At 43.3% G+C, this 13,941-nt stretch overlaps 1 protein-coding gene across 8 annotated transcripts; it reads left to right on the top strand.

Annotated features, from left to right (window-relative positions):
• The first annotated feature begins 470 nt into the window (after nt 1–470).
• On the top strand, nt 471–12,830 carry LOC106564374 (uncharacterized). 8 transcript variants are annotated; one of them, XM_045709118.2, is made up of 12 exons: nt 471–828; nt 1,036–1,222; nt 1,997–2,167; nt 5,664–5,847; nt 6,083–6,160; nt 9,408–9,680; nt 9,946–10,248; nt 10,771–10,872; nt 11,289–11,319; nt 11,440–11,545; nt 11,726–11,791; nt 11,934–12,830. In XM_045709118.2, the coding sequence occupies exons 4-12, from the start codon at nt 5,787–5,789 to the stop codon at nt 12,021–12,023; spliced, it is 1,110 nt and encodes a 369-aa protein (XP_045565074.2). In that variant the 5' UTR covers nt 471–828; nt 1,036–1,222; nt 1,997–2,167; nt 5,664–5,786; the 3' UTR covers nt 12,024–12,830. The 8 variants fall into 8 exon arrangements, with proteins under 8 accessions (XP_045565074.2, XP_045565078.2, XP_045565084.2 ...); XM_045709122.2 differs by having other exon boundaries at nt 992–1,222; XM_045709128.2 differs by having other exon boundaries at nt 918–1,222.
• Nucleotides 12,831–13,941: the final 1,111 nt, after the last annotated feature.

Raw genomic sequence — 13,941 nt, 5'->3', positions numbered from 1 at the left:
TGTGCAAATTGAAAGAGTGATTTGGGGCAGTGAACAAATGACTTTGTGAATCTGTTTGTAGTACTCAGTCAATTGAATATGTGCTTAGAGTTTTGACCACGTGACATTTTGATTATCTGTTTAGAGTTTTGTACTTAAAGTTGTGAAAATGTACCACATACTTGTGAAAATTGCACCAAAGTGAAAAAAATTAACACTGTAAATTGTCTTTTCAAATGTTTTATGACTTTTTATGGAAGAATTGTTATCAATACTGAAACGATAAAAAATGTAATGCTACATCTCGTGTGTGTTAATAAAGTTGCGACATTTGAAGCATGTTGTGTTTTCGTGGAACTGCAGTTAGAGAGAGGGGGTATAAGGGAGGGGGACGGTGTATTGTACTATCAGTTCTGTGCACGTGTGTGTATCTGGAGTGGTTCTGGTGTGTGTGTGTGTGTGTGTGTGTGTGTGTGTGTGTGTGTGTCTGGAGTGGTTCTGGTGTGTGTGTCTGGTGTGTGTGTCTGGTGTGTGTGTAGTGGGGCGTGTAGGTTACTAGGTCCTAACCTTTTTTCTGTTATTTTTATCGGTCCCCACATCCTGCTCTCTCTCTCTCTATCTCTCTGTCTCCACCATTCATTCACACTCACCACCCTCCATAACCACTTTATCTGCAGTACATACACACACACAACAAATGTAAACACATTCAAACCTTTACACACACACGGATGCAAATTCCATGTCTGCTTCTTCAGTCAAAAACAAACTCAGTCAAATGGGGTTTTCTGGATAAGGAGGAAGGAGAGAAGATGACTACTCTCAGAACAACAGTAGTAGTTTTACTGGGTGAGTTGTGCTGTACTTGTTATCATGGCTTTCAGATTATTATTTTATAGAACACCAACAGTCTATCTTCTTTTTCTTCTTCTCTGAAGGTTTGTACACCTTCTGCCAGAAGACAAGTATGTTTTGTACCATTGTCTAAGTTGTGTGTGTGTGTGTTTCTGAGTGTGTCTGACTGTGTTGGATACCCCCGTCCCATCCCCGTCCCAGGAGCCTCAGTCCTAGGAGCCTCAGTCCTAGGAGCCTCAGTCCAAGGAGCCTCAGTCCCAGGAGCCTCAGTCCTAGGCAGACCGTTGCTGTACGGCCCCTCAACAGCCCTACAGAAGACTGTTGAAGAATTCCAGTGTGAAGTGCTGCATTACCCTAAAGAAGAGTCCATCCTCTACCAGCTATTCAGGTGGGTGTTGCTGTATTGTAGGGAATTCAAGGGGTAGCCTGACCGAGACTCAAACGACTGTCAACCCAAAACCTTAGTTGTTACGCCAAAAGATCCTTTTCCGAACCTCTTGACCAGCTTGCTAAGTGTTTGGTTAAGATCGCTACAATATCTACCTCAAGACCCTAAATACTGGAGATCTGACAGGAGGTGTTGTCAATATGAATATATCAGTAGGCAAGTAGGCTAATCAATCCAATGCAGTGCCTAGGGGGTAGGGTTCTAGGGGTCAATTTGAAACTCACATGAGACAAGACCTTAAAGATGCACTATGCAGAAATCGCTCCGCCATTTCCTGGTTGTTAAAATTTGAATAGTTCGCCTAATTTCAGTTTATGTGACAAAACATGCATGTATAGTGTTGAGAATTCTTGTACCATCTAAACCGCTGTGAAATATCTTTTCCATAACCAATATAGTATTTTCTGCTGTTTGAAGCTGGTGTACAAAATTGAAAGTAAAAGATGCAAAAACAAAACTTAAGAACGGGAAGCATAGAAATAGCATACATAGAACAGAGCTACCACTTCTGAGACTGGCTTTTAATGAGGATTACAGATCTATAACTCACATTTCTATGTGAATTTGGTTGGGTCGCCCCCAAAAAGTTACATATTGCAGCTTTAAGGTTCTACAGAGCCCTGTCAATAAAATGCCATGTAAACAACACAATAAAATATACATTTTACCACTGTTATGTATCCAATCCATTACTGTAATCTGTCCTCAGGGAAGGTGACCGGTCCAAGACCTTAGGCTTCTACAGCGCTCTGTCTGGTGAGATGGCCAATTTCCCTCTGTTCATCACTGCTTCCTACGAGGGCTACATGGTGTGTGTAGCCAGCGTCCAGAACAACACAGTAATACAACCCACCGTCAGTGAAAGACACCACCTCAGAGTAGTCGGTGAGTCGTAGGCCCTGTATTAATACTTTTGTTTTGTTCTGGAAGAATTAGCGTCGGAGGGAATGGCTGCCATTTTACGGGCTCCTAACCAGTTGTGTGTTTTCGCATTGTTTGTAACTTATTTTGTACATAATGTTGATGCTACTGTCTCTTATGACCGAAAATAGCTTCTGGATAGAAGAACAGTGATTACTCACCTCAAACTGGACAAAGATTATTTTCTTTAATGAGTCTGAAGCGAAAGATATAATGTTTCTCCCAGACAAGGCTCAAATCCCCTTCATTCACATGAAGAAAATAAGGAAATACAGGGGGCGGAGATCAGGGTGCTTTGTGAGAATTCGTCGGTGAGTGGGTAACCCGCCTCTACAATCCGTTCTATTAGACAACGTGCAATCACTGGAGAATAAACTGGAAAAGCTCAGTTTGAGACTATCCTACCAATGGGACATTAAAAACTGTAATATCTTATGTTTCACCATGAATGACGACACGGATAATATACAGTTAGCTTGGTTTTCCGTGCATCGGCAGGACAGAACAGCTACGTCCGGTAAGACGAGGGGTGGGGGTGTGTGTCAGTAACAGCTGGGGTGCAATGTCTAATATTAAGGTAATCTCAAGGTATTGCTGAAGTAGAGTACCTTATGATAAGCTGTAGACCACACCATCTACCAAGACAGTTTTCAGCTATATTTTTCGTTGCCGTCTATTTACCACCACAAACTGACGCTGGCACTAACACCACACTCAACGAGATGTATAAGTCCATAAGCAAAGAACAAAATGCTCATCCAGAAGCTCATCCTAGTGGCCGGGGACTTTAACAGACAAACTTAAATACGTTTTACATCATTTCTACCAGCATGTCACATGTGCAACCAGAGGAAAAAAACTCTAGACCACAGACTGTCTGCAATAGGTTGAGAGAGGCTGGACGGAGGGCCTGTAGGCCTGTTGTAAGGCAGGTCCTCACCAGACATCACCAGCAACAATGTCGCCTATGGGCACAAACCCACCATTGCTGGACCAGACCGGACTGGCAAAAAGTGCTCTTCACTGACGAGTTGCGGTTTTGTCTCACCAGGGGTGATGGTCGGATTCGTCGAAGGAATTAGCGTTACAGTGTCGTGTCTTTGGGTACCATTAAACGGAAGACATGTTTATCAATTAACTCCCTGTAATTATTATCACGCGATTAAACTGATTAATCGTTTAATTGTAATTAACTAGGAGATCGGGGCACCAAGGAGAATATTCAGATTACAAAGTTATAATTTTCCTAACATAACTTTCCTATATTATTATATAGGCCGATTATCTTCTGGTTTAAATGGTGTATTTTACCTCTAGTCCAGTCTCATTCCAAACGTCGTAAATTGTTGTATCTGCACGAACCCAGTCTTTACTAAAATCATCCATACATCAATTGTCTTAAAATCATTTATTTACTACACTAAGTAATTAACAGAAAAACATACAAACAGTAATTATCGTCACAAAGGATTGGTAGAGGAATGTGCCCTTGTGGGCTAAACAGGCAGGTCGGCCTGTTGAACAATGGGTCATAAACGGTCTGCTGAGAAGTTGCACAGAGTTCATTAATATTAACAATTGACGGCTCACTCATTCGGGAACAATTGCAATCAATATATATTTACGCTCAGTGTGTCGTCGTGATCCTTGTTCGAGAGTTCTGTTCTGTTGGGGAGTTTTGTCCGCGTTCTCTCTCTCTCTCTCTCTCTCGGTTAGAATGGATCTTTCAGAGCGACATTCATTAATGTCGTCATAGAATGGTTGTTTCGTTGGTCTTCGCGTTCGATGATATAATTTACTTAGCTGCAGACTAATAATTAATATCAAAGACTTGTTCTTATTCTGTCGGTATCAATAGTCTAAAAGTTAACCACGTGGTATGGTTCACTTTCAGTAGAGGAATTGGAAGGTAAAACCTATTAGCCATGAGTGGAGGCCTGGTCTGAAGAAATGTAAATCAGGGGGTGTTTTATAGTGCCCATAGAACAGGCTTGTCAAATGATGCCTGGTCCTGTATGTGTCCCTGGGGCGTGCCTATGACTGAGTTAGATTTGGTTACAGAAATACAATTCTATCACATTACATCAGTACATAGCATCTCAATGTCTTACAAAAGCTTTATCCTTATTAATACATTCTATACAACCATTATGATGCTATTATATAAACAGTTTTATGGTAATATGGCTATATTGTCTCTTCTGAGTATCACAAAATTGTACCAAGCGGATCAGTTCGTAGCTGGATTCTTCACCAATCTTCCATACCTTCTTCAGCACACACAAAATGTCGCTTGGCTCTCCAATTCTATGAGTTGGAAGAATTTCCTGTGTCTCTCTATGGGCCATGTGGCCAGAGACTCTCCTGGAATTTTAGAGTTTTTACAACCCTTTACACACAGGGTGGATTGGGGGGGGAGTCAACTGTCCTCCCTGTACCAAAAGAGGCCAACGTCATGACAACAGCGAGGTCTGTACTCTGGAGCGGAATCAATTTGGAGGTGGAGGGTCGGTCATGGTCTGGGGCGGTGTGTCACAGCATCATCGGACTGAGCTTGTTTTCATTGCAGGCAATCTCAATGTGGTGTGTTACAGGGAAGACATCCTCCTCCCTCATGTGGTACCCTTCCCGCAGGCTCATCCTGACATGACCCTCCAGCATGACAATGCCACCAGCCATACTGCTCGTTCTGTGTGTGATTCCCTGCAAGACAGGAATGTCAGTGTTCTGCCATGGCCAGCGAAGAGCTCGGATCTCAATCCCATTGAGTACGTCTGGGACCTATTGGATCGGAGGGTGAGGGCTAGGGCCATTCCCCCCAGAAATGTCCGGGAACTAGCAGGTGCCTTGGTGGAAGAGTGGGGTAACATCTCACAGCAAGACCTGGCAAATCTGGTGCAGTCCATGAGGAGGAGATGCACTGCAGTACTTAACGCAGCTGGTGGCCACACGAGATACTGACTGTTACTTTTGATTTTGACCCCCCCTTCGTTCAGGGACATATTATTCCATTTCTGTTAGTCACATGTCTGTGGAACTTGTTCAGTTTATGTCTCAGTTGTTGAATCTTATGTTCATACAAATATTTACACGTTAACTTTGCTGAAAATAAACGCAGTTGACAGTGAGAGGACGTTTCTTTTTTTGCTGCGTTTACAATGTCTTCATAGAAATACAATTTCCTCATAGAACTACAATTTCCTCATAGGACTAGAATGTACTCATAGAACTAGAATGTACTCATAGAACTAGAATGTACTCATAGAACTTGAATGTCCTCAGATAATTCAAATGTCTTCATAGAACTACAATGTCCTCATAGAATTTGAATGTCTTTATACAATTACAATGTCTTAATAGAATAAAATGTTTTCATAGATCTAAAATGCCCTCCTAGAATTAGCACACAACATTATCAGATTCTATGGTGCTAAGAATGGTTCTATGTGTTCTCCCACAGACCCAGTCAACGGTGCAGAGGTTGTAGTCCAATCAGGGTCTGTGGAGTTCTACGAAGGGAAGCCACTGTCCCTACGTTGTAACATCACAAAAGGGAACCACGTCTCCTACCATTGGCTGGTGGATGGGAAGCCCCTCCCCCTGTCTCCTTTACACAATCAGACACAGGAACTCTTCATCTACAGGTACTGTATTGTGGATGGTCTGTTATTACTGGGCTGTCTGGTCTGTCTGTCTTGTGTTTGTCTTTCAGAGGTTCACTTTTGCACACCTGAAGATTAACTGATATATTTATTGACAAATACACCATTCTAGTCACATAGATCTTCGTCAATGTTTTATTATTTAGCTTCTTGAAAATATGTGAAAACTCACTGGAAATATTGTTGACAATAGCTGTATTTGTATGCACTACTACAGGATGGTGCCCCAGGACAACTTTACCAAGGTCTACTCCTCCAGGAGCACTGCCAAGGTCATCAAGGTCAAAAGTCAGAGGTCAGGGGTAATTTGTATCACATAATTATGGAGTAGGGTGAAGTTGCCCCTAGATGCTGATCTTGAGTCAGTTTAGCATTTTCCACACTAATGCTTAAGGTTAGGCTTGGGGGAGGGGAAGCTGATCCTAAATCTGTACCTAGGGGATACTCATAGAGATAGATAGAGGGCTCTAGTGCCCCAAAAAACGTTTTAGCATGGGCAGCAACATAGAGGAATTTCACCATTTTGAATTAGTCAACTGGGTGGGACTTCCTATGGGTTAAGGAAGGATCACATAATTCCATCCGGGTCATCAGGAGGGATCAGCCAATGAATTTTGCTCATGAGCAAACATTCCATAACTGCAGCTGACAGTATATCACCAACCTTCGCTTTATACCTGTTCAAACAACACACTCCAGGTGGCAGGATGTACCCTTTCAGCTTGTTTACCAAGTCATAGGAGTAGTAGAAGAAGAAAATGGACTACTTCAAAATGGAGATGCCCTCAATGGTGCTGCCTGTGCTTTCACAGATGTCATAATGGAACAGATACAAAGAAGAGTCCTCTATTATTCTTTATGGCAGTGGTTCTCAACCTTTTTGGTTACTGTACCACCAACTGAATTTTGCTCTGCCCGTAGTAGCCCTCATGTGCATTTTACCAGCAGGCCTGCGGTCTCATCAGTCTTGCCAAGTACCCCCAGAGGTCCTAGTACCTGTCACGTCCTGACCAGTAAAGGGGTTATTTGTTATTGTAGTTTGGTCAGGACTTGGCAGGGGGTGTTTGTTTAGAGTGTTCCGGGGTTTTTGGTCTATGTTCTAGGTTAGTGTTTTTCTATGTTCAGCCTAGTTTTTCTACTTTTATGTTTAGGGTTTGTTGATTGACCTTCAATTGGAGGCAGCTGTTCCCCGTTGCCTCTGATTGAAGGTCCTATGTATAGGGGTGTTTGTGCTATGGGGGTTTGTGGGTAGTTGTCTCCTGTTTTGTGTCTGTGCACCTGACAGGACTGTTTAGTGTCGTTTGTTGTTTTGTATACGTGATTTGTTTGTTTTTCCTTCTTTTGATTTAATGAAGAAGATGAGTATACACGTTCCCGCTGCACCTTGGTCCAATCCTTATGATGCCCGTTACAGTACCCCTGGTTGGGATCCACTGTTCTATGGGGGAACTTCACCCCGGAGCTAGAATCAGGGTGGCATGCGCGGGCCAACTGGCAAGTGTCCTCACTGACATTTTCAACCTCTCCCTGACCTAGTCTGTAATACCTACAGTGTACATGTTTCAAGCAGACCACCATAGTCCCTGTGCCCAAGAAAGCGACGGTAACCTTCCTAAATGACTACCGCCCCGTAGCACTCATGTTGGTAGCCATGAAGTGCTTTGAAAGGCTGGTCATGGCTCACATCAACACCATCATCCTGGAAACCCTAGACCCACTCCAATTTGCATACCGCCCCAACAGATCCACAGATGACGCAATCTCCATCGCACCCAACACTGTGCTTTCCCACCTCGACAACGTTGAGACAGCTTATAGGGAGGAGGTCAGAGACCTGGCCGTGTGGTGCCAGGACAACAACCTCTCCCTCAACATGAGCAAGACAAAGGAGATGATCGTGGACTACAGGAAAAGAAGGACCGAGCACACCCTCATTCACATCGACGGGGCTGTAGTGGAGCAGGTTGAGAGTTTCACGTTCCTTTCTGTCCACATCACTATGCATAGTCACTTTACCCCTGCCTATATGGACAAATGACCTCGACTAACCTTTACCCCTGCAACCCCTGCACATTGACTCTATATCGATACCACCTGTATATGGCCTTGTTATTGTTATTTTATTGTGTTACTTTTGTTTTTATTTTTTACTTTAGTTTATTTAGTAAATATTTTATTAACTCTATTTTCTCACAACTGCATTGTTGGTTAAGGACTTGTCAGTAAGTATTTCACTGTAAGGTGTTGTACACCTGTTGTATTCAGCGCATGTGACAAATATCATTTTATTTGATTTTATTTGATGGGGTTAAACAACCCCCCTCCTGTAATTCCCACAGAAACCACTTGATGTTACCAACATTTTTTAACACTTTCCCTGGATATCGCTAGTCTTTCCCTGGATATCGCTAGTCTTTCCCTGGATATCGCTAGTCTTTCCCTGGATATCACTAGTCTTTCCCTGGATATCGCTAGTCTTTCCCTGGATATCATTAGTCTTGCTCAAATAAAAATGTCATCTGTCTAACCACAACTGTTTAAGTCAATCCACTAAAACAATTTTCAGGTAATATTTTCCTCATTTAGCAAAAATTATTTATTTAATCTAATGAATTAGATCTATAAACATTCTATATACACACTGAGCGTACAAAACATTAGGAACACCTGTTCTTTCCATTAAATAAGTTGTACATTTTCCTGTGTGGCTCAGCTAGTAGAGCTTGGCGCTTGCAATGCCAGGGTTGTGGATTTGATTTCCAGGGGTGACCAGTACAGAAAAGTAACCACTCACTACAGTAAGTTGCTCTGGATAAGAGCCTCTGTTAAACCACAAAACATGTAAACATAGACTGACCAGGTGAATCCAGGTGAAAGATATGATCCCTTATCAATGTCACCTGTTAAATCCACTTACATCAGTGTAGACGAAGGGGAGGAAACAGGTTAAACACCCCCCTTCTAAAGTTTCTGTTTTTATTGAAGAACACAGACGCAAAAAAATCTGCCCTCTTATTTCCCTTCAGAATGTGTTTGCCTAAGTATAGCGACAGGTAGCCTAGTGGTTAGAGTGTTGGGCCAGTAACCGGAAGGTCGCTGGTTTGAATCTCTAAACCGACTAGGTCAAAAGTCTGTCTGTGCCCTTGAGCAAGGCACTTAACCATAATTGCTCCTGTTAGTTGCTCTGGAGAAGAATGTCTGGTAAAATGATAGCCAGTATGCACAAGTCTAAGTCTTACCACATGGTGCTTTTTTCTTTTAGAAAAGAGACGTTTGCATGAAGCGGGTTGTTTTCCTCCAAGTTGCCCTATCTCTCCTGTCTAGGGCAGGAGTTTTCCCTGGTCAGGTCCTGCAGTCAGGAAAACCCCACCCTGCGTATTTCTCAAAGCTCCTGACAGCTAAAATGGATTCTGTCATGTCTGTCACATATTTGTATTTTTTAAATTATTTTTGGTGAAGTCAGTGTAAGTATTTAATCAAACCCTGTATTCAGATGATATCTTGTTCAAAACTGTCTCCATCCATCCTCTCCTCTCTTTCAGAGCTTGTGTCTGAACTGGACCTCCTCTTCCTGGTACTGAAGGAAAGAGACGGGACCTACTTTGCCCTCGTCACGTGTCAATCACTCAAGGGGACTCCGCCCATCACCTTCTCCCTCTACAGCAGGTCAGAGTTCATCAGCACGGAGACGGTTGACGAGCGATTCGCCACGTTCTCTATTCCAGTGGTTCTAGATCTCCACATGGGCTTTCTACAGTGTCAGGCGGAGAACGGAGACCGGGTGGTGTATGGTCAGTGGACGGCCATGCACGTTGGTAAGTCTGTCCGTCCGTCCGTCCGTCCGTCTGTCTGTCCGACAGTCTGTTTCAAGAAAAGGATTTGACCTATAGTTCTGTTCTCAGCACTCAAGACCCGCTAGACTTATCAATACTCATACATTGAAACTCATCATTTCATGTTTGCATCCCAAATGGCATCCTTTTTCCCTACAGAGTGAAAATGTTTTTGCTCTGGTCAAAAGTAGTGCACTATGTGGGGAATAGGGTGCCATTTGTTTCGCTGAGTATATCTACCCCCCAGTTTCAGTAGGTGGAGCTGTGACAATGCACTACGACGCCGACGTGGGAGAAAGGCCCACAATGGAGAAGTTGAGGTTCTACTGTTCCGTGGAGAGGGGAACCTTTCCACAGTACCGCTGGTTCCTCAATGGAACTGTTCTAGAAGGCCGTGGAGACTTCTACTGGGTGGAGAACCAGCCGAAGCAATCCATTTTGTTGTTATCCGTGGGGAGGAGCAGTGCCGGAACGTACCATTGTGATGTGTCCAACAGCTTTGATGGCACTACGGTGATCAGCAGTGAGGAGAGGTACATCGATAAAGAAGGTTTGGTCTGAGATGAGTCTTTTCTTTTTTTCTTAAATATATTTTTATTGGATAGAGAGAGATAGCTGAAAGAGCAGTGGGCCAGATTCAAACCCATGCTGGCAGTGGTACATTGAGGCCAGATTCAAACCCATGCTGGCAGCGGTACATTGAGGCCAGATTCAAACCCATGCTGGCAGCGGTACATTGTACAAATGCTCCAGACACAGAGGCTTAAGACCATTGGACCATCCCAGGCATGAGAGTCTTTGCTTGACTGGAATTGTGTGTGTGTGTGTGTGTGTGTGTGTGTGTGTGTGTGTGTGTGTGTGTGTGTGTGTGTGTGTGTGTGTGTGTGTGTGTGTGTGTGTGTGTGTGTGTGTGTGTGTGTGTGTGTGTGTGTGTGTGTGTGTGTGTGTGGGGGAATTTTACAGACACATGGCTCTACATAAGGTCAAGGGGTTGTATGTAGTTCAATCAAAGCCTGTATTCAGATGTTTGAAGTTGTTTTTGTTTGTTTACCTCTTCTTCTTCCTCTGCCAGTGTTGAACCACCTCCCTACCGTGGTGGTGGCTGTTGTGTTCGGCTGTTTCCTCTTCCTGGTTACCTTGGTGACCACCTGTTGTTTCATTGGTCTGCTGTACCGTGAGTGTACACTGTTTTCTTTTTCTTCTCTATCTCATCTCTCACACCCCTCTCTCTCTTTTCAGTTTGTCTCTCTGTCTCTCACTCCTCTCTCTCTTTTCAGTTTGTCTCTCTGTTTCTCACATTTCTCTCTCTTTCAGTTTGTCTCTCTGTCTCGCTTTCTCCTCTCTCCCTTTTCAGTTGGTGTCTGTTATTTCTCTCTCACTCCGCTCTTTCTCTCTTTTCAGTTTGTGTCTCTCACGCTCCTCTCTCTTTTCAGTTTCTCTCTCTTTCTCTTTTCAGTTTGTCTCTGTCTCTCTCGCTCCTCTCTCTTTCTCCACTTCTCTCTCTCTCTGTACCACTCCTTAATTAAAATTACTTTTACGTGTCACAAATGAATATCTTAACTCTAACCCTGTTGCCTGTTTTTCCCACAGGGAAAAGACAGTGTCTTGTTGAAAAGTCTACGTAAGTGAATTTACTTCCCTTAACAATCTCAGCCCTGAGATCCCACCTGTTTCACCAGGCTGTATTTCCAACCACTACAGTGGCCAGATATTTATCCCTGTATTCCTCCATCTCCTACAGGCTGGATCTCAAGTTGGGTCTGGAGATGCACAACATAATGGTGTCTGATGATGAAGGGTTCCTGGGTCGCCCGTGCATTATGGTGGCCGAGGATGATAACGCAGTTGTGTGTGTGTGTGTGTGTGTGTGTGTGTGTGTGTGTGTGTGTGTGTGTGTGTGTGTGTGTGTGTGTGTGTGTGTGTGTGTGTGTGTGTGTGTGTGTGTGGAAAGATAATAAGTACATACTTCAAGTTCATTTCGAACATCCCCACAGAGTGTAACATATTCCCATTTTCTCCCAATGAAGGATGAAGAGGAATACATGGAGGATGAGGGAGTGGTAAGAGCAGCCAGAATCATTGACTCAGATCAGGTAATGTAGCCTAGATCAATCAATCAATCAACTAACCGATCAATCAACCAATCAATCCATTCATCCACCCACCATTAATCAGTTAACCAATTATCAATCAATAAATGACCCAATCAATCAGACTGATGTCACTGATCCACAGGAGGAAGTAGAATCGACAGACGAGTGGCTGCAGCTACAACAGGAACTGAAGAAGACCTTGGTGGATGAAATTCCAGAAAAGAGCTTTTAAATTCTACAACTATCTAAAAAGAAGCGCTGCCTACACATTCCATCACAAAGCCCTCACCTACAGAGAGATGAACCTGGAGAAGAGTCCCCTCAGCCAGCTGGTTCTGGGGCTCTGTTCACAAACACAAACAGACCCCACAGAGTCCCAGGACAGCAACACAATTAGACTCAACCAAGTTATGACGAAGCAAAAAGATAATTATTTGACGTACTGGAAATAATCACCCCAAAAAACAGAGCAAATTAGAATGCTATCTGGCTCTAAACAGAGAGTACACAGTGGCAGAATACCTGACCACTGTGACTGACCCAAAATTATGTACAGACTCAGTGAGCATAGCCTTGCTATTGAGAAAGGCCGCTGTAGGCAGACCTGGCTCTCAAGAGAAGACGGGCTATGTGAACACTGCCCTCAAAATGAGGTGGAAACTGAGCTGCACTTCCTAACCTCCTGCCAAGTGTATGACCATGTTAGAGACACATATTTCCCTCAGATTACACAGATCCACAAAGAATTTGAAAACAATTTAAACATTGATGAACTCCCATATCTTCTAGGTGAAGATATGTGCCATCACAGCAGCAAGATGTGTGGCCTGTTGCCATTAGAAAAGGGCAACCAGTGCAGCACAAACAAAATTGTATATACTACCAATACTTATGTTTATTTATCTTCCCCTACTATTCGTACTACAACTATTTGCACGTTGCTAAAACATTGTACATAGATGATAATATAACACTTGAAATGTCATTTTCAAACCTTTGTCACTGCAATGTTTACTGTTAATAGTTTTTTGTCTCCTCGCTTTTGTTTGTTGTTTATATCAGTTGCTTTGGCAATGTAAACACATGTATTCCGAGAGAGAGAGAGAGAGAGAGAGAGCAAAAAAGTATTTAGTCAGCCACCAATTGTGCAAGTTCTCCCACTTAAAAAGATGAGAGAGGCCTGTAATTTTCATCATAGGTACACGTCAACTATGACAGACAAAATGAGAAAAAAATCCAGAAAATCACATTGTAGGATTTTTAAATATAAAAAAAATAAGTATTTGGTCACCTACAAACAAGCAAGATTTCTGGCTCTCACAGACCTGTATCTTCTTTAAGAGGCTCCTCTGTCCTCCACTCGTTACCTGTATTAATGGCACCTGTTTGAACTTGTTATCAGTATAAAAGACACCTGTCCACAACCTCAAACAGTCACACTCCAAACTCCACTATGGCCAAGACCAAAGAGCTGTCAAAGGACACCAGAAACAAAATTGTAGACCTGCACCAGGCTGGGAAGACTGAATCTGCAATAGGTAAGCAGCTTGGTTTGAAGAAATCAACTGTGGGAGCAATTATTAGGAAATGGAAGACATACAAGACCACTGATAATCTCCCTCGATCTGGGGCTCCATGCAAGATCTCACCCTGTGGGGTCAAAATTATCACAAGAACGGTGAGCAAAAATCCCAGAACCACACGGGGGGACCTTGTGAATGACCTGCAGAGAGCTGGGACCAAAGTAACAAAGCCTACCATCAGTAACACACTACGCCGCCAGGGACTCAAATCCTGCAGTGCAAGACGTGTCCCCCTGCTTAAGCCAGTACATGTCCAGGCCCATCTGAAGTTTGCTAGAGAGCATTTGGATGATCCAGAAGAGGATTGGGAGAATGTCATATGGTCAGATGAAACCAAAATATAACTTTTTGGTAAAAACTCAACTCGTCGTGTTTGGAGGACAAAGAATGCTGAGTTGCATCCAAAGAACACCATACCTACTGTGAAGCATGGGGGTGGAAACATCATGCTTTGGGGCTGTTTTTCTGAAAAGGGACCAGGACGACTGATCCGTGTAAAGGAAAGAATGAATGGGGCCATGTATCGTGAGATTTTGAGTGAAAACCTCCTTCCATCAGCAAGGGCAT

Source organism: Salmo salar, chromosome 02 (assembly GCF_965601325.2).
Source record: "Salmo salar chromosome 02, fSalSal1, whole genome shotgun sequence".
Taxonomy (NCBI): domain Eukaryota; kingdom Metazoa; phylum Chordata; class Actinopteri; order Salmoniformes; family Salmonidae; genus Salmo; species Salmo salar.
This window is presented reverse-complemented; position numbering and strand designations above follow the sequence as displayed.

Bases quoted from the DNA above. Each gene is read 5' to 3' on its own strand.
- LOC106564374 (XM_045709118.2), top strand. From the start codon at position 5,787: ATGGGAAGCCCCTCCCCCTGTCTCCTTTACACAATCAGACACAGGAAC. The intron at 5,848-6,082 runs GTACTGTATTGT...GCACTACTACAG, and splicing joins CAGGAACTCTTCATCTACAG to GATGGTGCCCCAGGACAACT. The intron at 11,546-11,725 runs GTGTGTGTGTGT...CTCCCAATGAAG, and splicing joins CCGAGGATGATAACGCAGTT to GATGAAGAGGAATACATGGA.